This window comes from Canis lupus, chromosome 27, assembly GCF_011100685.1.
Source record: "Canis lupus familiaris isolate Mischka breed German Shepherd chromosome 27, alternate assembly UU_Cfam_GSD_1.0, whole genome shotgun sequence".
Classification (NCBI taxonomy): Eukaryota; Metazoa; Chordata; class Mammalia; order Carnivora; family Canidae; genus Canis; species Canis lupus.
The window spans coordinates 11260083-11286930 of NC_049248.1; the positions used below are offsets into that span (position 1 = coordinate 11260083).

At 36.6% G+C, this 26848-nt stretch overlaps 3 protein-coding genes and 1 non-coding gene across 4 annotated transcripts; 1 reads left to right on the forward strand and 3 right to left on the reverse strand.

Moving 5' to 3' along the window:
• The first annotated feature begins 984 nt into the window (after positions 1-984).
• Positions 985-7532, forward strand: LOC111092884. The gene is made up of 4 exons (XR_005379633.1): positions 985-1510; positions 4643-4678; positions 6492-7082; positions 7436-7532. It is a non-coding gene; the product is annotated as an uncharacterized LOC111092884 (transcript).
• Positions 7533-16688: 9156 nt separating this feature from the next.
• Positions 16689-17627, reverse strand: TAS2R7 (taste 2 receptor member 7). The gene has a single exon (NM_001145502.1). It carries the CDS (start codon positions 17625-17627, stop codon positions 16689-16691), a length of 939 nt encoding a protein of 312 aa, NP_001138974.1.
• Positions 17628-21910: 4283 nt separating this feature from the next.
• On the reverse strand, positions 21911-22829 carry TAS2R8 (taste 2 receptor member 8). Its single transcript, XM_038577904.1, is given in 2 exon segments — positions 21911-22483; positions 22485-22829. Coding segments are annotated over 2 exon segments (918 nt in total).
• A 2088-nt stretch (positions 22830-24917) lies between these two features.
• Positions 24918-25859, reverse strand: TAS2R9 (taste 2 receptor member 9). Its single transcript, XM_038576136.1, has one exon. It carries the CDS (start codon positions 25857-25859, stop codon positions 24918-24920), a length of 942 nt encoding a protein of 313 aa, XP_038432064.1.
• Between the last annotated feature and the right edge of the window lie 989 nt (positions 25860-26848).

Genomic DNA, 26848 nt, shown 5'->3' on the forward strand with positions numbered 1-26848 from the left:
TTAGAATAAAATAAAAAAGAGATTAAGAGGGCAATGAGAAAAGGGCAAAAATGGAGTCTATGTGATTGAGTGACTTTCCCATAGCTAGAAGATAAAGACTAGTTGAACAAGATTTGTTTATACGGACCTATCAGTCCAAAATTACCTGTCTTTAGGGATAAGAATGTCTTCTTCCCTCCCAGTACACAGAGGGTATCTTTCACATCTTACAAAGTCAAACATTAATTTTCAGAAGAAGTATGGTCTGAATTTTTATGGAAGGAGGGAATAATTTTTTTCCCAATTGGTTCATAATGAGCCAGGTAATTTGAGTGATCAGAAAAATCTTGTAACTTCTTGAATTTTCACCAAAAGAAAGGAGAAGCCTTTTTTACCCTGATATTTTGCAGAGTTTGTTGGATACAAAGGATTGTACCCCTTTGAATCGCTACTTTTTTAACATACTACTTATAGATCACTCAGTGTCTGAGCACAGCTAGTGATTAATTTTCCCCTTAAGAACTCAACCTTGTTTCAAATTTCAATAATCCAAAGAATCTTATTTTTATGTTATCTAAGATACTTAAAATTTCTCTGAGATAGTTTTAAAATAAATTTTAATTAAATCTAAGATTATTTAAGCCATTCTAAAAAATTATTTTATATTGTCTTCAAAATATCCTCTTTTAACAATCAATAGATCTTTCTTCTTATTTCTACCAGAACTGTCCATATGAGATTACTCTTTGTTCTATGTAAATAAAATTATCATACTTACTCATATTCTTATCTTTTCAAGCTGAACACCCTAATTAACAATGAAACTTTGCATAATATTATTTTCTAACCCACTCATTAATCTGGGCATTTCGAGTTTTAAGATTTCACAGTCCATTGAACTCATGAATTCAGGTGTATTCTGAGTAAGTATATATATAATTTCCTGAGTCTGAAGTTGGTTCTATTCTCTTACTGACAGATGTTTACATTTTTCAATACCTTATATTAGCCTTTCTTGATGCTTTGTTGTTCTTTCATGCTATAGATTGCTTTTCTGTTATTTTAGTTGATGACTTCATGATGATTCTCTTGGCTCATTTTATAGGAAAGAGGCCTGAAGTAAACAACATTTGGACAGCTTAAAAAATGTCGAATAGGGTAGTAAAACAGAACCAATTCTGAACTGAATATTACAAAATGGAATACTTACAACTATAACTAATAATTGAGGATTATAAACAACTGTTTTTAAAAACCTAATTGATGGTATTCCAGTGAAGAGCTTGACCATATCTTGATCCCAACAAGTTGACTGAGACACAAATGGAAAATCAGATATTGGTGGGACGTGGGTAAGAATCCATGGTTTTGAATAGTGATATCATTCTCTTGGATTTTGCCCAGGAGTGTGTCTGAGTTTCCTGCAGCATCAGGAGAGGGAGAGAGACAACATGACTTCTACCAAGATTCTGCTGCTCTTGCTGTCAACAGTTTTGCTGGCCTTGGGCTCTGCTCAGGGCCATCGATGACAGTAAGTTGGGGAAATGGAAGATCATGTAAGCATGTGGGTAAGATTCATAGAAAAGAGTAAGGTTGAATTGAGCTTTCTCAGAAATCAAGTACTTGATATTCCAAGAATAGGTTTATCAAAGAGGAGAGAACATTAGTTTCTATTTTCCACTGGTTGCAAATATCTCTCTGAAATCTGGGACCTGAGTCTCAATTAAGTATCTTCATGAGGTGACCTTTGCTATACTCAGAAATATGGACTTTCACTTATTCACTCTATTTGCGTGAAAAAAAAATTCTAGATGGAGTGGATATTTTAAAATTCATCTAGATATCTCATTTCCTTGTCATTGAACAACTGGCCATTTACAAATATTGAGAATTTGTATTAAATTTTCTTTATTCCATTAAATAGATAAGTGGGCACTATTAATTCTCTCCATTGTATTAACTTTTTATTTTTTTAACCTCTATGTCGGGTTTGGGAGCAATATGGCAGGCATGTTGAGATCTAGAAGGTCCTAAAAATGGATACTTTCAGGAAACGATAGAAGAATGTACACATAATAAAAAAGAAAGTTTAATTATTTATGGATCTTTGGCTCTTTTAAACAGAAAACATGGATGGCATATTTTAAAGATACCAAATATCCAGATAGAAAGTCAAAATCCAGATAAGTATTTCCATGACTGCAAACAGTCAGATATTAGGCTTTTTCAAGACAAATGATGACAAGTTGAAAGAAAATGACATTTTCTTATTAAATATTTTGTCATCGTATCAGAAAAGCCCAAGTCAAAAACTTGGAATCTTAAAGACATGAAATGCTAATGGAATATTTGAGTTTTAAATCTGCTGCCATCTGCTGAGACAAATTTGATGCTCAAAATTCTAAAATGGTAGTTAATGACTTTTCTGAAAGGCACAGAAACTTTAAAAAGGATCTATAATTAGTTATTTTTTATAACCTTATTTTGAGCTTCCATCTCTATGTTTTGTGTTATTTTGGCTATTAGGTGGGAAATAACAGTAAAATTCTGAGGAGAGAGTCGTTTTTAAATAGTCTGTACAGGAAATTTAGTTTATGCCTGGTCTTGTATATATTTTATGTCATTAATTATTCACTGCACCAATTTAAGTAGACATTATTATTCACAGTCGACACTTGAACCCTACCTTTGGAGTTTAAATATTCTGCAGAACATCCATGATTAGAGAGTTACAAAGCTGTGTTATAGACTCAGCCCTGTCAGCTTTCAAAGCCCATGATATTTCTACCTCATCCTCTGACCTCTGTTTTAGCTTTTACTTCATCTGCAATGACTGAATTTTCTGAAGTATGTCCACTATTTTCAACTTAATATATCTATTCAACATGTAAATTCCTTTGCCCCAGATCTCTTCCTGTTCCCATATAGATTTGTTTCTTGTCTTCCATCCTGAATTCACCCACTTCCCACGGGCAGCATTACACTTAATAAACTGCAGTGCTATGTTCCTCTGAGTATTGCATAAAGATTTCTCAAACTGTTGAGTAACTTAACTAGTAAAATACAGTTTGAGAATTCTAAAGGGAAGATGCTCAGAATATACCACCAAAATTTTGTCATTAAGGCTAACATGAGTTTATTCTACCTTTGGTAAGGGAGAAAGTCTCTGAGGGAAAAAGAGAAAGTTGGGATCTTTACAGATAAGGTTTTAGGGTCTACTTTAAGGAGAGCTTTCTTAGGGATGAACAAGGTCCATGATTTAACAGTTTAGGGGCCAAATGGACTGAGGCGATGGCAAGTGTCTTGGAGGAAACAGTTGATGCCATTAACAAGCTGAATAGATTCATGTTTGTTTAAGTGACTTTGGGACAAGTTCTGGAAATAAATGATAAGTATTAGAAACATTTCTGTTTCTGAGCAAGATTTTCTGGAATAATAAGGTCATATTAATGTAGCCAGGAAGCTACATGGTTGTAGTTGGTTTCCCTTCTCAAATTTTCTCTGTTTTAAGAAGTCACATAATCTCTGATACATCTACAAACATTACAGCTCTTCATTATGCGTCATGTGGAATTAGAATAACTATATGACTCTCTCATGTCTGCTTCAGAACCAGTGATCAGGACTAGGATTCTAGTTTGGGAAATGTTGGTCCATTGTAACCAAACATTTTTATGTTGGGTTCTCTTAGGCATTTTCTTAACTCCTTCTATCTCAATTTACTTTTCTTTCTGCAAATGTAGAGATGGAGTCTTATCAAATCATATTTTAAATTTATTGTTTCTTTTTTTTTCTTTTTAAATACAAATACTGTTTCTGAAGACCCAGATAAAATTGTTCAAGGACATGTTCCTTTCTTTTTCACCTCAGAACATATCTTATGTTATATTTTTGCTTAGTGTTTTGTCTCTTGAGAGCTCTCTAAATAGATTCTAGGGAAGGGTGAAAAGGAATAACAAGCCCTTAGGTTTCCGGATTCTTCAGTCATATTGTTAGATAAGGCTCAATCCTTCCTTTTCACTTTTGAATATCTTATGTCAGAGACCTAAACAGTACCTGAAGGTCAGCAGAACATGATACCCCAACCACTTGTACATGTCTTTCTCTAAATCTTTCTACAACCAATGGCTAATTATTGAATAGCACAAATGTCTTACATTTGTAAGAGAATTATCTCTATTGACATTTAACTAATTTGAAGTATAAAGATACTATGTAATTTCACTAAAGTACTGTATTTGTTCAATCAGTAACCTTACCATTACACCTTATTCATTTATAGCACTAATGCTTTGTGCCTTTGTTATTGAGGTCTTGATACCTGTTTAAATAGATTTTCTCAGAGCAGGTGAAATTTGAAGCCACTATTAATGGCACACATTTCTCATGAAAGAAAAAACTGAAGTCAGTTTTAATCATGTGGTAGGAATATGTGTAAAAGGGAAGATCAGAAAAGACCAGAGTACTTGGGGGAGCTAATGAATTGTAACTCATGCCACCAAAGAAGTGGCAAAATTAAGCAAATGTCAAACAAACATTTCGTGCTTAATGAAAACCTTTAGAAGTTTAATGATTTTCCCTAGTTCCTAGTTTCTCAATGACCCTTCAATTCAGGTTATGAGATCATTTCATATGTCATTCTTTTGTTCTTTCTTTGTGGAAGCCCTTCAAAAGGAAGAGGATACACCCCAATTAGTAGGTGAGTTATTTTTAATTCAATCAACTTATTTAGAATTTTTCTAGATGGATTCTAGGAACCCCAGGTAAATAGAAATAATCCAAAATTCCTATTAATCTTTTTTACATTAAGCAATCATACTTAACCTTGAAAAATTCCTTTTCAACCATCATACTTTATAGTTTAATCTTATTAGTTCCACATTGCAAAAGGAGCACAGAAGACCAAATGAGAGGGGAAAAGTTGGCTGGGGTAATGATTTGCATTCATTTTAAAAGTTTTCTCAGACCTAGATAGTGTGGTCATTTTGCTCCTTCTGATTTTTTCATGCTTCAGTTACCTGGTGTTGGTTGTCTTAGTAAGAACATGCCTATTTGAGGATTCCTCAAAGAAATGCTTTCATTATCCACATGCTCTATCCCATCACTGAGTCAATAAAATGCAATACTTGATAATAACCATGACAGGATCCTGTACTTGGTATCAAGGCTGAAGAGTAAATAAAATATTGTTCCTATCATTAAGGAACACAGAATCCAATGGAAGATTATCCTGCACATAACAATGATCACTGTCAAAAATGGGACAAAGGAAGTTATTACAGAGCTCAGAACAAGGGAAAAAAGAGGAGACCTTATACAGGAGATGCCATATGATCTGGAGCATGGAGAGGAGAGACCGAAGGGAAAGCAGAGTGAAATACAAGGCTAAATCTATCCATATACTAATTTGCAATAATCTAGAAACACTGAATAACCAGTAAGGCTGAAGTGAATCTAGGAAGATAGAGCTGGAGACATGGGTTGGTTTCATCATGTGAAGGATGTTACAAATGGCCAAGTGATTTTGTATTTTATTCTATGGGCAACGGAAATTTTTGAAAAACAAAGTGACACCCCAATTTCTTTGTTGATCTGACGACAATGAGGAATAAGCATCCTGAGAGCACAGACTGTCTTTTCAGCTTGGAATCTTAGCATCTGACAAAAGGTGCAATTATACTATATGAGCTCTCAATAAACTCTATATTGGAATGTGAAGAGTAAGAGCCAGGAGATTACAAAGATATGATTGAAAGTTGATACATGAGATGGTGAGGGATTACTTAAAAGTAAAATTCCCTAGCGAGGGGCTAGGTGGCTCAGTTGGTAGAGCAAGTGACAGTGAATCTCAGGGTTGTGAGTTTTAGTGCCATGTGAGGTATAAGATTTGGTATACAAACCAAATCTTAAAAAAAGAGAGGGAGATGGTGAGGGCTTGTACTCGATATAGGTACCAGAAATGTGCAAAAGGAAACACTAGAGAATTAGACTTCACAATTTGTAGAAGGTGATAGAAGGTAGGGCAGAGTGGGTATTCTAGGATTGTTGGACCATTGTGAGGGGCAGGCAGGCTGATCATTTCCCCACATTCAATAGATCTGTGTCAAAATATCATGCATAGCTGTAGATAGACACAGTGAAGATGAGTGGTGGTTTTACTCAGATATCATGAGATATCTGGTAATTATAGATGATTTGATGTCTATCATGGCAAGTTCAGAATGAATGACAGTAGAGAAGAAGCAGAAGCATCAAAAGAGGAGATTCAATGGTGAGTGGGCAAAGAAAACCTGTTAAGACAAGTACATGCACTGTCACAAAGCCAGGATCTCTCTGCCTCTCCTCTTCTGGGGTCTAGGCCTTGGTCATTACCTAATATCACAGAATCCAGTAATATCTTATTTTAACTCCATTTAGGCTATCATACTTTCCATGCTTGCCTCGTTGAAGTTTGTGGCTAACCTTTCCTTTTACTTGCTCCTTTCTGAATCTGTGTTCTCTTGGCTAAGAAGATGATGAACTATTTGAAGAAAACTCAGAGGAATCACAAGTAAAACCTCAAGAAGAAAATGGAGATCAGAATGGCAAGCCAGGCAAAGAGGAAGACAAAGGCAATGGACAAAAGCAGAGGCCTCATCACCAGGGTGTCCAGGGAGTCCTTGGAAGCCTATTTAGCAGAGGTGGCCCACATCACCCTAGTGGCCAACAGGGCCCAGGAGGCCAACAGGGTTCAGGTGGTCAACAAGCCCAGGTGGTCAACAGGGCCCAGGTGGCCAACACTGTCCAGGTGGCCAACAGGGCCCAGGTAGCCAAGGTGGTCAAGGAAGACAATAGGGTCCAGGTGGCCAACAGGGTCCAGGTGGCCAACAGGGCCCAGGTGGCCAAGGTGGTCAAGGAAGCCAACAGAGTCCAGAAGGCCAACAAGGTCCTGGTGGTCAACATGGCCCAGGTAGCCTAGGTGGTCAAGGAAGCCAACAGGGTCCAGGTGGCCAACAGGGCTCAGGTGGCCAAAGAGACCAGCAGGGAAGAAATGACTAGCATGGTCAACATGGTGGCCAGTGACTAGGAAAACCAACTAAAGAAGACCTCCTTCAATTCTCTAGGTATTAATTCTATTCGTACTAATCTAGTAAGATAGTAATTTCTTTTGATATTTCCTAATATCTCTTCTTGTTTCTTCCACTCAGAGTTTTTTTGTTTTGTTATATTTTGACTCCCTCATTCTTATATTGGCCTACAGCCTTCCCAAGTTTTACCTCCCTTCCCCTCTTCCTCTTGTCTCCTGTGTTCCCTTCCCTTTACTCTCTCCTGGCCTCCTCCTCTCATCCTGCTTCTTCTGTTCTCTCTTAACATGATATCCTGTCATGTCCTCTAGTACCCACTAGTAGAAATACTGACATAGATCATGTCCAGGTCAAATTAATATTTCTGTCTAAAATTCTTCTCTTTGTCTTAGAAATTGAGAGAGATGAACTGGTGACCATGGAGTTTTCAGTCATGTCAATGTGGCCTTTCCTTTCTCTGACTTCAAATCATCAATAAAGTCATTAGCATTAAAGTTCTGGCTATTGTTTTTCTTCTAAGTTCATGATTCTTAGGGTATAAGAAGGCCAAGTTGGGAGATACAAGCCTTGAAGGACTCCAAATGTTGTGCATTATGCAGCTTTATGCAGCTCTGATTAATATTTTGTGGGGACTTAACTCCCACCAATATTACAAAACAGAAACATTTTTTTCTTGAGACCAGTAAGGGGGTTTGCCAATTTCAGTTGACCAATACTACCCTTTTCTTAGCTTAAACACAGAGAGAATTACCTCATAATTTCCATTGACTTCTGGTAGTCCTTCGATGTACGTGTGTTCTATTGTGAGGTGAGGGTGTGTAGAAGGGGAAACATTGTGCATTGTTGGTGGGAATGTACACCAGTGCCATGGCTATTGAACACAGCATGGAGGTTCCTCGAAAAATGACAAAGAGAACTGCAATACAATCCAGCACTTCCACTTCTGGGTATTTATTCAAAGAAAATGAAAACACTATTTTGTAAAGAGACATGCACCCCTAATGTTCATGGCAGCATTATTCACAATAGGCAAGCTATCGAAGTAGCCTACATGTCCATGAGTAGATGAATGGATAAAGAAGATGTGGTGTGTATACACAATGGAATATTACTCAGCCATAAAAAGGAAGGAAATCTTGCTATTTTCGACAACACATGGATCTAGAGAGTATAATGTTGAGTCAAATAAGTCAGTCAGAGACAAACACCATATGATTTCATACATACGTGAAATCTAAAAGCCAAAATAAATGAGCCAACAGAACAAAACAAAAACAGACTTGCAGATACAGAGAACTAATGATCCAGTGCTTTCCAGAAGGCAGAGGGAGGGAGGATGGGCAAAATAGGATCAAAAAGCAGATTAAAAGGTATGACATACATTTATAAGTGTATAAATAAGATACAGGGATACACCATACACATAAGGAATGCAGTTAATAATGTGTAACTTTTTTGTATGTTGATAGATGATAGCTAGATTTTTCTTGATGATCCTTCACAGTGTATAGAAATGTTCAATCACTATGTTGTACATCTGAAAATAATATAATATTGTAGGTCAACTATGCTTCAATTTTTTTGAGAGAGAAATGTGACTGGGAGAAAAGAAAAAGAAAAATAAACAGGGAAAATGTGGACACACAAGTGTACACAGGAAGATAAAGCCACACAAGTGGCCATGCGAAGATAAAGCCAGAGATCAGGGCAATGTAGCAGAAGCTAAGGAACATTAAAGATTGCCAGCAAACAACCAGGGGCTGTGAGAAAGGCCTGGAACAGATTCTTCCTGAGAGCCCTCAGACTGAACCAACACCTTAGTCTTGGCCTTCTGGTCTCCAGAACTGTTAATAAATAAATTTCTGTCATTTAAGTCACTTACTTTGTACTACTCTGTTACACTTAATCCATCTACCTCTGAAGCCTCTGAGTGGAAAGCCACAGAAAGAGGGTTTCCAGAGAAGCATCCCTCACTTGGGAAGGGGGTCCATAGAGACAGGCTAGGAAGGTGAAGCACCTTCCTAGGTGAAGCACCAGAAGTCCTTGTTTCTCGAGTGTCAAAATGTGACAATCCCTGTGGCAGCTCACACATGGAAATGCAGGTTGCCCCACAAGGCTGACAATAAAAATCAGGATAGGATAAAAAAGAAGGTTGTAGTGGACAATGCTAAGAAGAATATAAGTAGTTTGCCTTCAGTATGAGTATTAGTGAAGAATTTACAGGTTACGATAACAGACACAAAGTAAAAATGTTCAATTCTGTTTATTCCCACACTTCCTGCCAGGTTCAGTTCTGAAATCAGACCTAGAACTGACCTTCTCTTTGGAAGCAGAATCAATATCTGGTCGTTCTGGCATTCTCAGTATCATGATAGACTTACTATACAATTTTGGAAGTAATGTGATTATTCTGCAGGTGGAGTTGGGTACCTTGCACAAAGCAACATATGTGAAGATATGTAAACCTGAGGGTAGAAACATCTGAAAGTAACTTCAGGGAGGATTCAAGGATAAGTGAGCAGCTTTCTCTTTACTCTGCAAACAGGGTAGGAGTCCCAGCTGCAATATTTTTCAATTTACCATCATTTACTAAAAGCACAGAGGAAAAAAAACATAAAAGATAAAAACCTACAAGCCTCATGATAACACTAGTTACTAAAGATAATTGAAAATAACGTACTAAATAATGAGCTTCTATCATTTCAATCCAAATATTGGGCAGCAAAGCTCATAGTCTTGTATCCAAATCAGTACAGTTTTGCATAATGCAAGAGTATTGAACAGGCAAGGTCACTCACAAATGACCTGGCATGCTTTGTTTTCAGAAAGAGATCCCCAAAATTGTCTTTCCTAGTTAAAAACTGCATGCCTAGCAATATTATCTTCAGTTCAGACCTCTAGTCCCCATTTCTTCTCCCCTCACATTACTTGGAAGACCTGTTTCCCAGCCCACTGGAAGGAATTTCCTGTTTGCTCACATTAAAATCAAGTACTCCTTGGGAGTACTTCTGAAGGTACTCCTCCTCCTAAAATACAGCTTTATATTAAAAGTTATATCCCAGTCTGAAGTATTTGCAAAGAAATGATCGGGCTACTCCTACTCTCCAAAAATGTCTTTGTTGCCGATAGAATCGATCACAAATTCGGTTTGACATTCACAACATTCTTCACAATCTGGAACTAACCCACATCTGAGCTTTATCTTCTTATATTCTCTTCAATCTTACTGGATCATTCAGTGTTCCTAGACCATTGAAAATACTATACTACATACATAGGGTTAGCCATGCTTTTCACTTTGCCTTCTTCCACACTGCTCTCCAAAGGTACAGCTGCCACGGCATCTCCTTCCTGTATGAAACTTTCCTTTCTCCCCTGCTCTGAACTTTGAAAATTGCTTCTTTTGCCACTTTTCCAATAGTGATCATCATTATGTCAAAGCTAAATCTCCCATGAGATCTTGCATCCTCTAAGGACAGGAACAATGAATGTTTCATATACCTTCATGTCACCAGTACTATTTAAGGACAATGAAAAAGACAATGCAGAAGCTGTTGTTTTGCAGACTTTTGACCTTGGGGTCAAAATTATACGGTTTTGACCTTGGGGTCTTAATTATACGGTTCTAACTGAACAGAGAAATGCTCCCTAAAGACTAATTTCTACTGCCAGACTTAGAGTTCTAGGGAAAAAATTTCTAGCAATTTGAGGGTAGATTTTTTCTTTTTAGGCACACTTAAATGCCAGTCACAAAAAGGATTCTGCTAAGCAGTCATATTTTAAGGATAGCAGTGGGTATTTGCATGTAAATTTTAATTACATGTTTTAAATTTTACCATACCAACATTAAACATCAAATTATCTTGTTTTTTTCTGGATACTTAGAAACTTAGGAATCCTGATTCAATTTGAGGAAGAATTTTCCCCACACTCAGTGATGATGGGCCTGAATGAGACTCACAGTTGGTTGTCTGCATGTGTTTTGTCTTTTGAGAGGAAGTTATATGGTTGGTTCTAAAGCAGGCAGAGAGACTGCAGTCTTCGTTAGTGTCTGCCCTGGGAGTGATGAATAAGACTGACCCCAAACTTGACCATGCACACCTCACTATCCAGGAACTGCTTTTCAAAAGAGCCAAGTCTATGTGTAGTTCTACCTCTTTGGCACCCGATTAGTACTTGTCTTTGAAGGGCTGAAGACAAAAGCTTGCAGCTCTGTCTTCTCTGTATTTGGATCAGCTCTCCTACCCTTCATCCCCTGAAAATGTTGACCTGTGCAAAGTTCACCTGTACCTCCTTCTTGGTGAGGAGCGCCTCTCAGCTGTTGAGCGATCACTGCTGCCATGGTGCTAAAACCACCAGAGACACTGAGAGATGAGAGCCTCAGCAGCTTGGCAGATGCAGCTTCTGACCTCACTTATTCCCAGATGCAGCTTCTGAACCAGTGCCATTTCAAAGGATCTTGAGATAGCAGCCAAGTTCAGTAGCGCTAGGACTGCCACTGTGGGGGTGGTTGGTTCTGGGGCTACAATAAGGGCTGTGTTAGGGAGCTTCATGACTGGTTATGCCAAGAACTTGTCTCTGAAGCAACAGCTCTTCTCCTACACTATTCTGGACTTTGCCATTTCAGAGGTAGGTGGTTCTCTTGCCTAATGGTGGCCTCTCACATCCTCTCCACCATGCAAAGGAGCCATCTCCACCTCCTATAATTCTTTCTCTCATGTCTCGTTCCTTTTCCTCTATCTCCCCAGTAAGCCTGGGGCAAGTGGTTGGCTTGGGATTTGACAGAGAGAAGACAAATAAACAGTGTATTAATAAGAAAAAAAGCTTGCTGATATTCACTAGATGAGACATTCTATCTACCCAAACCCTAGAAAGGTCAGTACTTCATTCGGACAGATGCTAAGCACATTTATCTGAATTTTATTCTTGAAAACAAGGTAGATAACCACAGGGTTGGGTATGTGGATCCACTGGAGCCGCTGAAGGATTTGTTCTGCCTAGACTTACATTCTACCTGGAAGATCATGATGCCATTTTGGTTGTTCTGGTATTACTGTCCAGTCATATCTGATATTTTAAAACTTTCAGAATATCTAATTACTTTCTTTCCCCAGTTCACAATTATTCTATCAAATGAGTGCAATTCCCTTTGGGGAGGATTGAAACTGTGAAAACTGTACCATGAAAACTTGGTAATGTCTTTCCTCAGTGGGACTCAGCCTCCTCTTTAGTCATTGAAATGAGTTGGAAGCTTGAGAAGAAATAGTGTTTTTCTATTACATTATTTCTTAGCATTCATTTTTTATTACATAATTCAAAAAGCACCTTACTTAACTATCTATCAGAATCCTAGGAATATCATTTTTCTTAGTACTGATCACAGATTCCAGCACTCTGACTGGCCTTGCTGATCAATATGCTAATGACAGTTTAGTGCTACAACAGACAATTCCAATGTACTCATAGATACGTGGAGCCCAGGTTTCTGGCAGCTTCTCCATCAGCCAATTCTAACCCACAGAGAACATCCCATCATGGAGTTCTCAGCAACGCGAATGTTCCCTCACCAGAGCATTCATTGTTGCCTCTGTGAAGAAAATATTTTTAAGGATCTCCTGGGGGAATATAGGTGATGGTTTCTTGGGTCTTTTGTAGTTAATCCTTTCTGACATTACCATCTCCCTGAACTTTCCAATTCTTTTGAATACTATGTCAAGGGAATTGCAGCAAGTCTACCTTATATATGAGGCCAGTATTGTGTCCAAATTTCATGGAGCTGTCCCAATGGGACATTAGGGCTGGATTTATTTGCCCTTGCCAGAATAAGAGCCCTAAGTCATTATTGAGGGGCCCCAGGTCGATAAATTCTCCATACTCAGACTGAATAAAGAGAACATTTTGATCCATCACCCTCAAAACCCATTTCCAGCATGTTCTATTATTTCTGCTATGTTAGCAATACGTGCTAGTATTAGCTTGAAGCCTTTTTTTTTTTTTTTTCTTTTAATGGAAATTGTACTTAGCTTATTGGGCTGTGTGGAAACTTTGTCCTGAAGTAATGAAGAATGGTAGGGGATATCTTGAAGAGAATAAATGTTACCTTCCCTCAAAATGAGTTAATTGAGCAATTTTCAGGAGTGGGGAGGCTCTCCTGACCTTGTAAGTGGTAAGGGTTTGCTCCTGGTGGCCCAGAAGGTTTCAGGGAATCTAGGGGTTTCATATTTTCAGATCCATCCACTTAAGTACCTCTATCTCAAGTATGAGGGTTCCACTTTCTAATGTCAGAAATAATGATTATCACATAGTTGTTTCAGCAATTACTACCCTTCTCCTACGTTATTATCCTCCTTTCTTTTATATTGTTTCAGTTTGCAGGTACTCACTGTATTATCCAACTTAAAAACAAAACCAATGAAAATGCTAAAATTTCGTCTTGCTTTCATGCTCCATTCTCTACTCTTAATAACAAAACTGACTAAAAAGATATACATTCACCATCTCTCTGTCTTATTTCATTCCCTCCTTAACCTTTTCCACTGAAACTGGTGTCTGCCCCTATACCTCACTAACATTGCTCTTATTGGCTCATCAATTACATCCATGTTGCTAGATCTATTGGTTATGTTGTTATATCAATTTTACTGTTTTTCTCAGCACCATTTGAAAGCTGATCTCTCCCTCTGCCTAACAGAATGACATCTCTCTTATTTCCATTTCACCAGGCAGTTCCTTGCTTTTTTCTTATCTTCCTAAGAGCTCTTGCTTGTTTTCTTTTGCTGGGCCTTTTGCTGTGATTTAACCCCTAAAGATTTGAATATCTTAGAGTACCCATCTGGTGTCACTTTTTTATAACTTTTTTAGGAAATCCTACTTATATGTTGATGACTTCCAAATGTTTATCTGTTTTTTCTATCCTTAAAGATTCACATAATCAGTTATCTATTTGAAATTTTCACTTGGTTATTTCATAGATCTCTCAACATACATGTTAAGAAAAGAATTTTTGAGTTTTGTTCTCTTGTCCCTCATAAATATTTGCCACTCAAACTTAGGGAAGAGTGTAGTTTCAATGGCTAAAGTAAAAACAATCTAAAAGTTTTAAAATCTTCTTTTTCTTCAATTCCTGTTCTTTAATCAAAGAATAAGACTATCAGCTTTATCTATATAATATATAGAATTCATCCGTTTAAAAATGTCCTAACTCTATGACCATGATCCAAACCTGAGCCACTATGATTTCTCATAAGGACCACTTACTACATTATAACTTATTGGCTGGTCCCCTTAATTGTACTCCTCCTCATTCCAACACATACTACATTCATTCTTATAACCAAAGTAAACTTAAATCTACATATAAATCAAATTATGTTACTTGTGGTTTCAATCCCTTCAATGTCTTCCCATTGCACTTAAATCTAAATTCCCTCTCATGGTCTATAACGCTTTCTCATGATCTTGCCAGTCACCCCTTGCTCACCATGCTCTTGTCACTCAGATCTTATTGCTCTTCTTCAAACACTTATTCCTCAGGGTACTGGCGTTTACAGTGTCATCTTTTTGGGATATTATTTTGTCCAGGATGGCACATGGCTGGATTATATTTGTGATTCAAGTTTTAATTTGAAATATCAGTTTCTCAGGTAGGTCTATCCTGACTACACTCTATAAAGCTATTTCTATTCCCCCATTATTCTCAACTGTATCAATCATGACCTTGTAATTCTGAGTTTGTTTACTTGATTACAATCTGTCTTCCATAATGTTTTCCACAACTGTGCATTACATGACAGCATGAACTTTGTCACATTTCATCTGTATTTATAGCATCCAGGATCGTGTATTAACAGTCAGATATTCAAAGTGTGAGTGTATATGTACTTATTAAACAAGGAATAAAAACAAGAAGGAACTTGCCTGCATTCTCTGTAAACTATTTGCTACATTCTCTTAGAGTAAGCCTGAAAAACTATTCCACAAACTGGGAGTAAAAGAAATAGTACAAATCTTTCACCCTGAGTTATTATCATTTTTGCCTGATTTGTCAGAATTAATATGATCTCAGAAGATAAACCACTTGCCTTGGTTATATCACTTTCATCCTACATATGCCAGTAAGTAGAATTATGTACAGTAAGAGATTTCTAATATGGCTTCTGTTTCCACATTAGTATCCTTTGCCTGGCTACTGTTCACAGAGAAATTGAATGTAAGTGTTAATGTTTCTAATGTAAGTAGATGATCAAATTTCTTGGGTCCACAATATGAAGACATCACACAAGGAGTTTCCAAGGATTCCCTTAGCCCTCAGCTGTTTTTTTGTCCTATGCCCAATAAATCCAAATAAACTGGTTTCTGCATAGGTGGGTGGTGGGGACAGGTATTCCTTAAGACCATATTTTTTAAAATGTAAGTTTCAGGGTATGCATCTAATTTTCTGCTGTTTCTTTAACTTACAAAGTACTCAATATAAATCTTTTTAAATTTATCAATTTAATCAATGTGTATCTTGCACTGTTAGATTCAGAGAAGAAAAATTAAGATATGAAACTAACGAAGAATTAATTTTTATTTTTGCCAAATTTATTGATGAGAATGTTTACATTTTCTTTTCTACACACAAAGTTTATGGCTAATCTAGGCTGATTAATAACAGAGTCAGTCATTCCAAAATATCTTTTCTGCAACATAAATGATGTGCTTTTGTTGGAATTTCCCAAGGAGATATTTCATAGATAACATTTGTATAGTCCAAATAGTGATAATCTATATTGAATCAATGTTTCCTTTGACAGTTTTGACACTTTAACATCTCAACACATAAGTTTTTGATTGAATGTCTCATTTTATAAGGATATCTTGACAATCAGTGCCTGCTACACCCTAGTCTGCTAAAGGCAAACTTACATGTGTCTTTCGTAGAAAAATGTACTTCAATAAGCAATCAATAGTTCCTGTTTAAGCCAATTTTGTTTTACTTTCTTAATATAAACTCTCCTCTCACACTTACAGAGTATCTTTCTTTCATTGATCTATAGTCCTAAAATGATTTTTGAACTTGTGACAAGATTTATTTTAATCACCATTTATATATCTTAACTGTGATAATAAACAGTATTAATTTCTGCCACATTCACAGAATTGCATAACATTTTATTAAGAACTGTCACCATATTGAACTTTTTCCAAAGGTGGAGTCCATTGGATAATCTGAGAAAAGAATCTAAAACCATGGGATGAGTTAGCTGCTTTTCATATGGATGCAAATAACAACTAGATTATATTACAGTTGTTCTGAACCAGTTATACAATTTTGCATCTAGAGAAATGATTTAGAACTAACTATGAAAATATTCTCTCCTCTGACAGTTAATATTAAGATATTAACTTTTATAAGCTCCAAAACATTTTTTTTTAATTCTGAAGGGAGGGAGAGAGAGACAGAGAGAAAAAGACAAAATCAGCTTCACATGAGATCTTTCTAAGTTACAATTATAGATATACTAAATACATTTAAGAGTAATTAACCATATGAAACTAACAATGTAAGAACTGAAGACAACTAAGAAACATCTTGTCTTCCTTCATCCTAGTAGATGATAGGTTAACTATCTAACAGATCTACCTCCAGATCTGTTTATGGTGTTAGAAGTTTCTTCTTTTTAAGACATATTTTACTTTCCATAGTACCCTTAGAGATGCCTGTCTTAATTTATTGCTCCCCAGAATTAGGATAAACGAATGGCTCGAGGGATAGATTAGAGCTATCAACTCACCAATGATCACAGCTAATTCAGTCTCTGGCATAAAGTAGCTAGAGGTGGCTACAAGAAAGGCCAAATAGTAGGCGATGAAAAGGAGGAGAAAGGAGATGACAGCTTTCATGGCTCCCATGTGGGCTTCTATGCTGAAGTCTCTACACCCTGTGGCATTGAACTTCATCTGCCTGGTATGTCTCCAGAGGGAGAGGATCAAGAGGAGAAATGAGATCAGGGACACAGAAAAGGGGAATAGCGTTAACAGGTTGAGGCAAATCTTGATGGAAGAATATTTAGCTTTCTTTACTCTGCATCTCACAGTTAAGTTTGTTTTCTTCTTTGTCCTAACACAACATCTGAAATCATCATTCAAATTCTCAGTGACAACAAGGCTAATAAACACAGAAAGGGCCAAGCATCCCAGCAGGATCCTAGGAATCGCACTGTCAATTCTCCACTTCATCCAGAGGAAAAGGGGATGGAAGAAATTCGCAATCTTGAGGAAATAGAAAATGCTGAGACAGGTGGCAAACCAGACACTTAAATGGTTGGTTAGTGTCCAGAAGAAGTCAATTATTCTCATTTGTTTACCGGTAGCATAGACATCTGGATACAGCACCAATATAAAACAATCTAATAGTATTATACATAATAGACAAATTCTGGATATGGCCAGACTTGTGAGGATTAAATCAATGGAGGCAATCTTCCTCTTCTTGATCCAGCCTATGCAGTTTACCAATCCAATGAATGTATTCCCTAAAATCCCCATTGAAAATTCTCCAGCTGCTACGAGCATTAAGATGCTCTCCACTTTATCCGGCATGGTAAAATACAAAAATATCCAATTTGTTTCTAGTTGAACTGATGTAGTTTGATAGGCACACCTACTTTTTAGATTTTGCTATAATTTTCTTTGCCTTTTTTATTGTACTCTGTCTTGTGATGGAGACTGGAATGATAAATGAAGACTGTAGCTATCATCATTAAATCCTAATTAGTCTTGAGAAACAAATGTGGTTGGCAATCCCTGGCCTGGCCATTGCATGTATCACCTGTATGTAAAACCTGTATCAGCAGGTTTTACTTTTCCACATATGGTTAATTTAGTCTGAGCTACATTTTAGGATGCAAATTAGACCTGTTGCCTCTCATGGTCCTGCACTGTCAATGTTTTTGCAACGCTATGTTTTGCAAGTTTTGGATTCATTAATCTGCAACACATACAGTAACTTAAATAGGGCTGTTAGATTTTAAAAAACAAAACAAAACAGGACACCCAGTTAAACTTGAATTTCAAATAAACAATGAATGATCTGGGTTTTTTGTTGTTGGTGGTGGTGGTGTTTTTTTTTGTTTGTTTTTGTTTGTTTGTTTGTTTGTTTGTTTTTTGGTGTATATCCCAAATTGCACGAGATTAGTACTTCCAAGAAGTACTAAAATTCAATATTAATTGGGTGTCCCATATTTTATCTGGCAAATCTGCACTCCAAGGATTTTCTAGCAATTAGAAAACAGGTCAAAATTGAACTTTGTAGAGGAATCTTCATTTTGCTGATTGCCATCTTCATTTTGATGATAACACTGATTACCACTAATAATCCAAAGTTTGGGTTAACATTGAGAACTGTACATTTTCAGAGAATTTAAAAGGTTAACACTAAATATAGATTATTTGGGTCTAAAAAATATCTTAGCCCATTTATCTCCATTGTTCAGATGAACAGTTACATGCACAAGGTCTCTTAAAATAATACATTGTCTTATTATTCAAGTGACATTTAATGGTCATTCAGTTTGTGATGCTATATATAATAAGATGAAGGAGCAATAATGGAGTATTGATTACCTTTATATTTTCTTTTATGACTTATGACAGAAGAGATTAAAATCCTGTGTTTTGATCTACTCCCCACTCTCCACTGTGCCAAATTGCATCTGAGAATCTAGATCCTTAGCCCTTCTAGACTATCAGGTAAAAGACTGATAATTAAGTTTACCTCATTCTTACAGGTTACTCTTATTTTTAAGTAGCTTCTCTAATTTAGAGTTATTGAGAAACACTTTGCTACATAGTATTTCCATGGAATAATTCTGAGGTGCTGATACTTTCTTGGGGAACACATATCTTCCCATCATTCATTAAAGAACAAACCTTCATTCCTGAGATACAGCTCTGAATTTTTGGATAAACTATCTCATTCTATAACTATCACAAATGACTGTTTTCCTCTGATCTTAGAAATGATCCCTGACCCAAGAACATCATTTTCTTCTCCACAATGTCCTGGGAAGTAAAGGGCCCTAGTAACTATGATAGTACCTTTACTCAAATAAATTTTAGAATATGTTTTTGGGGGGTTTGTGTGTTTTTTGGGTTTTTTTTTGTTTGTTTTTTGTTTTTTTGCAGGTCAGTATAGTCCTTATGCATATCTGTATTGTACAACATAGAGATAATGGTGCAGCTACTATGGAAATAGGATAGGTCCTCAAAAGTTTAAAAATACAACTACCAGATGATCCAGCATCCCCAAAATCTGGGTATTTATCTGAAAGAATTGAAATCAGGATCTCAAAATGATATTGGCACTCATGTTTATAGTAGTGTTAATCACAATAGCTAAATGCAGAAGCACCCTTAATTGCCCATTGACATATGAATGAATAAAGAAAATGTGTTACATACAGACAATGGATAGCATTCAGTCTTAAAAAGAAGAAAATTAGGCTCCTGGGTAGTTCAGTGGTTGTGTCTGCCTTTGGCTCAGGTTGTGATCCCTGGGTTCTGGGATTAAATCCCACATCGGGCTCCCCCTCTGCCTGTGCCTCTGCCTCTCTCTCACTCTCTGTCTCTCATGAATAAATAAAATCTTAAAAAAAAAAGAAAATTTTGCAAAATGCAAAGACGTAGGTGGACCTAGAAGACATTATGCAAAGTGAAATAAGCTAGTTACAGAAGGACAAATATTGCCCGATTACACTTCTGTAGGTATCTAGAATAGTCAAATCATAAAAACAAAGAGTAAAACAGTGGTTGCCAGGGCCTGAGGGGAGATAAGAATGCAGAGTTGTTATTCAGTAAGTATCAAGTTTCAGTTATGCAAGATGATTAATTCCAGAGATATGCTAAATAATGTAGTGCTTATAGTTAATAACATTATACTGTACACTTAAAAATTTGTTAAAAGTATAGATCTCATATTAAATGCCTTACCACAATAAAAAAAATAGAAAACAAAACAAAAAATTTTGCAGAGAGTACTTTGTCCCCAGCTTACTACTCCAAACCCTTACTATTTTGAACTACTTTGAACTTTCATGGTCTGTGGAGGTATTTCAAATACGGGAGACACAGAAAACTAAATATGGAAGGAAGGACTTCACACTCGTGGAGGAAAATCTTCCTAGAAGTACTAATCTTTTTTTTTTTTTTTTAATTTATTCATGAGAGACACAGGCACAGGCAGAAGGAGAAGCAGACACCCTGCAGGGACCCTGACACGGGACTCGATCCTGGGACTCCAGGATCAGGCCCTGGGCTGAAGGCGGCGCTGAACCGCTGAGCCACCTGGGCTGCCTTAGAAGTACTAATCTTAACAAAACATTTATTTCATCTGAACCTGCAGAAGAATGTAAAGTTCAGTCTAGTGTAGGTTTAACGGGTATTTTGTAGATTATACTAATATACTCCATCAAAAGAATACCAATTCTCTGGTCTTGTACAAATAAATAACAACCTAATAGTTGGATATTGTAAATATATTTGATGAAGTTTATGTATGACTATAAAGATTGGGACTTTCCAGAGTGAATTTTACATCATCATATGCAGAAAAATCAATAATCTTCAGGTAATTAATATTTTAGTTAAAACAAATGAGTAGATTGAAATAAACCAGATTTTAACAAAACAAATGGTGGGACATAAAATGCACAACCATATCAGAACAGACATGAACTTAGACATGCCAGACCAAGTGTTTCAATGTTACTCTAGTGAGGAAGAATTTGATGTTCATAGTAGAACAACATTTTAGTAGTTATTTTTTATTATTTTTTTTGTAATTTACTCTGTATATGTTATAAGCATACATTGTGTTTTTTAGTGATAGCACGTAGTTATTCCATTATGTATGTTTATTACTTCCCAATTAATTGCTTTTCTAGTCCTGAGTGAAAAGAACCCCTGCAGGTCTTATTAAGAAAGGAACCTGAGTAAAGCAGTCTGATCAATATTAGTTGTGCCCTCCTTTTATCCAAATTGTGAGGAGCACTTAGGAATGTCCTTAGAGAGAAATACTTGAATGGGATCTATTCCCATCCTATTGCTGTCTAAACAGCAAGTTGTTTGTAAGGAAATTTAATTTCAAGGAAAATGAATAGGAGGTAACAAAATAAGGTCAACCATAAAATATTATCTAGGAGACCACCTAAAAGTATCACTACTTGGGAGGAGACAGATACATCACTGGGAAACTGAACCAGAGATGGGACAGGGAAGATCTGAATTCCTAGTTAATAAGCTAAATGGGAAAGGATGCCTGGGTGGCTCAGCAGTTGAGCCACTGCCTTCAGCCCAGGGCGTGATCCTGGAGTTCTAGGATCAAGTCCCACATCAGGCTCCCTGCATGGAGCCTGCTTCTCCTTCTGCCTCTCTCTCTCTCTGTCTCTTATGAATAAATAAGTAAAATCTTAAAAAAAAAAAAAAAAAAAAAGCCAAGTGGGAGTGACCCAACAGAGCCATGAAGGAAACAAAATTAAGGCCAGCAATGAAAATGTATGATAGGGAAAAAAATGGAAAAAAAAAGTTACTGCAGTTCAGTACTCTTTACTATGGGCCAAAGTAGAATCTTAAAGGAACTTAACTAGGCAGCACATGCTGAGCATCTGCAGCAAGAAGGCAAAAAGAAACATGAGCTCTGAAATTCTTGGAAGAAAGGGCATGTGAAGATGAGAATCTGGGGTGTAAACAGACAAAAGGGATGTATACACTCATGTGCTAATAGGTCTCAAGACCACTTAAAGATGTGTATCCAAAATAAATAGGATAACTGGAAAAAATGAGAATGTATTTTTTTATTAGCAAAGTCCACTTACAAAGCTAAAATTTTACATCATGCAGACTGTTCTTCCGTATCTCAGCATCCTGATAAATGCCTGCCTCAGCTTGTTATTTCCAATAACCAAAATAAGTGAATGACCAGAAGGATAGAGTGTTGCTATAATTTCTTCAAACATCACAGCTAACTTGCTTTCTTTCATAAGGTAGCTAAAAGTTACCAAAAGAGAAGCCCCATAGTACACAAAAAGGAGGAAAAGAAATGAAGTCACAGTTTTCATGGCTCCCGCCTCTGTGCTGAGGTCTCCACAGCCTATAACGTTGAGTTTCATTTGCTTGATATGTCTCCATAGGGACATAATTAAAAGGAAAAATGAGACCAATGACACAGTACATGGGACAATTGCCAACAAGTTAAAGAGAGTCAATGGCTTGAAGTATTGACTTTTACTTACAGAGAGCATTTCAGTTCAGTTTCCTTTATGTTTTGCAATGTTACAAAACTCACAATCATAATTTGGTGTCATTGCTAGTATAAGGCTGATTAAGGAAGAAAGAGCCAAACAACCCAGCAGAATCCAGTGAATCACTCTGTCAATTCTCCTCTTTAGCCAGAGAAAAAGGTGGGTGGGAGAAATTGGCTATCTTGAGTAAATAGAAGACATTAAGGCAGGTGGTGAACCACATACTTAAGTAGTTGGTGAGTATCCAGAAGATATTAATGACTGCTTGTAGCTTATCCTTTTTATAAAAATCTGGGCAGAATACGATTTTGGTGCCATTTAGTATCATTATACAGAGCAAACCAATTTTGGCTAGACTGGTGAGGATATAGTCAATTGAGGAGATCTTTTTCTTCTTAATCCAGTCAATAGAGTTTACTAGTCCAATGCATGCATTCCCCAACATTCCTATTATGAATTCTCCAGTTATTACGATCATGAAGATGATGTCTTCCATACTGAGCATGTTGGTAGAGAGAACACCCCTGATCTCCAATATCACTGCAGATAGACTAATAGACTCTCAGTTGAAGCATGTTAAGTAAGTTCTTCAAATCACAGAATAATGTTTTTATTTCATCCACTATTTTAACTCTGATATAATTCCAGAAGTACCCAGCTCTCTTTTGAGATAAAATTGAGGACTAAACCAACTGGTTAATAGTTTGACTAGCTTTGAGCCTGGGCAAATTATAATCATCACTGTTTAGCTAGTGATAAGTGAAATCACTTGGTTGAAACTGCTCTCATACAAATTAAAAGAGATCGTATTTCATGAATTTGCAACCAGGCTTCTTACTGTTAAGTTCTATGCATTTTTACCTGTCAAGTTGAGTTTTGAACACAGAACTACAGAAAGCAAACAAAAACAATGTATTCCATAAAAATCACAATGTATAAATGAAAGTCCATTTTCTTCACTATAAATTATAAATTAATCCAAAGTCAGATTTCCTAGTGGAAATGAATTTTCATTTTGGAAATGATCAGAACAACCAGATTGCACAAAATTAAGAGGATGATAATTTTCATTTTCATATAAATGCTTAACTAGAGAAGGATATGATACAAATCTGATTATAAATAACATAGTATTATTAGGCAGGCACATGGCAATATTTACTAAAAATTTTTTCTCCATGAAACTTTTTAATAGAAGTGAAAGATGCTAGATGAGGATTTGCTATGCTTAGTTTTATTTAATATGGGAAATGCTATCCATGACAATTCACTTCCTGAAATGTTGTCTCTTGGTATTTTCATATATAATTAAGGAAATACACTTGAAATTGGAATAAGCTCCTTTTGTAAGATTTATAATCTCACATTCTACATTGTAATGTAGATGGGGCAATCATATTTTTAAAAAAGATTTACTAAATAATATTTCCAAGGAATAGGACTAATTCTACCATTAAATTGGTTTATTCTTTCTTGGAAAACCCAACCCATAATAAATTTAAGTCCAGGTAATACAAATCACATAAATTAGGGTTCTTCTTCTTATGTTTAAGTACTTTTATAATGTGAACAACATATATAGTATTTTTTCTATTTCTTATGTGTACCTAGTATGTAATAGGAAAGCATGAAATTAACAATTTAAGAAAACCTAGTTATCTGTAAGATGTTATCAGAAACAGAATAGAAAAGAGAATGATGCTAAGAGGGAAAAAAAAAGTGTCAAAGTTTGAGAACTGACTCCTAAAACTGGCATTACCAGCTAGGGTGGTTTGGGTATACATATTTCTAACTGTACATCCCCCAGCCCCTTTCCTGGTCAAACCTTTTCTTAAGATCATACTTCTTTTCTTACATTATATTTCACCCTAGTGAGGAACTCACCAGAGTGTTTTTTCTCCCTCTTATGAGGACAAACCATTCTAGAAATGGAGGGGACAGGGCAGAAAAGATAAGGACTGACCTCCAGCTTAGACAAAGTAGACAGTTTTTTACATGATTGATTTTATAGGAAAGGCTGATAGATTTTAAAATCTCTTCCCCACAGCCTGTTTACCTGAAATTTTTCTATGTTTTGAGTTCAAGGCCTTTACCAGAATATTATTTAAAGGCGTAGAACCTTTCTGCATTAGGCAAATATATAAAATGTTAGCATGGGATCTGGAGTCATTTTTCCTGCAAAGACAAAGAAATACATGAGTTTCAATGATAACATTTGATTTATTTTTCTTTTTTTAAGGTTTTTTATTTATTTACGACAGAGAGAGAGAGAGAGAGAGAGAGAGAGGTAGAGACACAGACAGAGAGAGAAGCAGGCTCCAATGCAGGGAGCCCAACATAGGACTCGATCCCTAGTCTCCAGGATTACAGCCCCAGGGCCGAAAGCGGCACTAAACCGCTGGGCCAGCAGGGCTGCCCAATAACATTTGATTTAAAGTTAAACAGAACAGAAAGGTGAAAGAAAAAAGGAAAATTTAAGAATAATGCTAGATACTAATAATTGCTATTAGCATGGAGTAAAAACAATGAATGTAATCAATTGAGAGAAGGGAGAGTCTTTTGTTGATTTCTTTCTCCTTGTATTCAGGATTCTCTATGGAACAAAAGGTTTCCTTCTTTTGTGGAAACCCTTCACAATCCTAAGCACTTTTAGGAAAGCCCCCCTCAGCTTGCTGTTGCCCATTATCAGTATGAACGAATGGCTCGATGGGAAAATGCCAACTACCACGCCACCAAACATAACCACTAATTTTCCGTGAGGAATCAGGAAGCTAGAGGTTACTACAAGAGAGACTGCATAGTAAATAATGAAGAGGAGCAGAAAGATCATCACTGCCTTTATGGCCCTCATGTGGGCCTCTGTGCTGGGGTCTCTGGACCCTGTGGCATAAAGTTTCATCTGCCTAGTGTGTCTAAATAGGGAGAAAGTAACAAGTAACAAGAGAACTGAGATTAGGCAAAGAACAAAGGGAACTATAGCTCCCAGATTCAGGATAAACAGTTTGAAAGCACTTGGGATTTTACTCACTTTGGATTCCCAAGTTATGTTTTCCTTATGATTGACTTTGAAGGGATCCCAGAAGTCCTCATTCAATGAAACACTAATAATTATACAGGTAAGAAAAGACATCAGAAACATCCCCAGAATGACTCTGTTAATCTTTAGCTTCAGCCAGAGAAAAAACGGATGGGATATATTGGCTATCTTCAGTAAATAGAAAATACTGAGGCAAGAAGTAAAACAGATACTTGAATGATTGCTAAGTGTCCAGACAACATCCACAATATTCATTAGCTCGCTATTGGCATATATATCTGGAGAGAGCAGCAAAATAAAGCCATCTAAAGATACCACACACAGCAAACAGATTCTGGAGATGGCCAAGATCACCAGGATGATGTCAATCACGGAGATGTCTCTCCTTCTGAGCCACCTAGTGCAGTTAACCAGTGCAATAAATCCATTTCCCCAAATTCCTATAGTCATTTCTCCGGCAATCAAGAAGATGTATATTACCTCCATTGTACTTAGCATGGCAGCAGAGAGTTCTGATTTGGGATATCACTGATGATGAACTGGCTTTCAGCTGACCAGTGAAGAATGGTTTACATATCTGTCACTTAGGTTATGATGCATTTGTCTTTTTCTGTCCTCTTTGTCAGCTCTAATTCAGCTGAGCGGGATACTAACTCAGTTGAGTTCTGCTCTGCATGAGAACTGCCTAAAAGACCTCACTGTTGGACCAGTAATATCTTTCATGTACAGTGATGATTGAATGCCTCCAAGATGCAAATAGGAATGGATCTGATTTCTTGGATTTGCACAATCTTTCTCATCTTAAACTCTGTATATTTTGGAGTCATTGAATTTAAGCCATTGACCAAGGACTTCAAGAAAAAATTAATTACTTGGAAAATATGGATCCAAATTAAATTGGAGATGCGGCAGCATTACCATTGCTAATGACTTGCTAAGTACCCCCATATCGTGTTCCATTTTGTGCAAATGCATATTTTGGAGCTTAAAATTAATTTTGAATTTAAAATGTAGACAGTTAAGGGATGCCTGGGTGGTTCAGCAGTTGAGCCTCTGCCTTTGGCTCAGTCCTGATCCCGGGTGTGGGGATAGAGTCCTGCATCGGGCTTCCTGTGAGGAGCCCGCTTCTCCCTCAGCCTATGTCTCTGCTTCTTTCTCTGTCTCTCATGAATAAATAAATAAAATATTTTTAAATAAATAAATAAATAAAGTGTAGACAGTTAACATGAACAATTTTTGTCTTATAGCAATGTATTCATTTCATTAATTAGGATAACTCAAGTAGGGTTGCAGCAGTTTTCACTTTTCTTGTAAAGACAGTTATTTGACTTTCTAGCTTCCCTGCCCTGTAATGAGGAAGACTGAGTACTGAAGATGTTCCAGTTGTGCCTGTTATTACTCAGAATTTGACCTCAGAATCTGTATTTGTATGCAGCCTATGTTAAAATCTGAGTGTAATCTTCTTTACAATATTTTTATAGTAATGG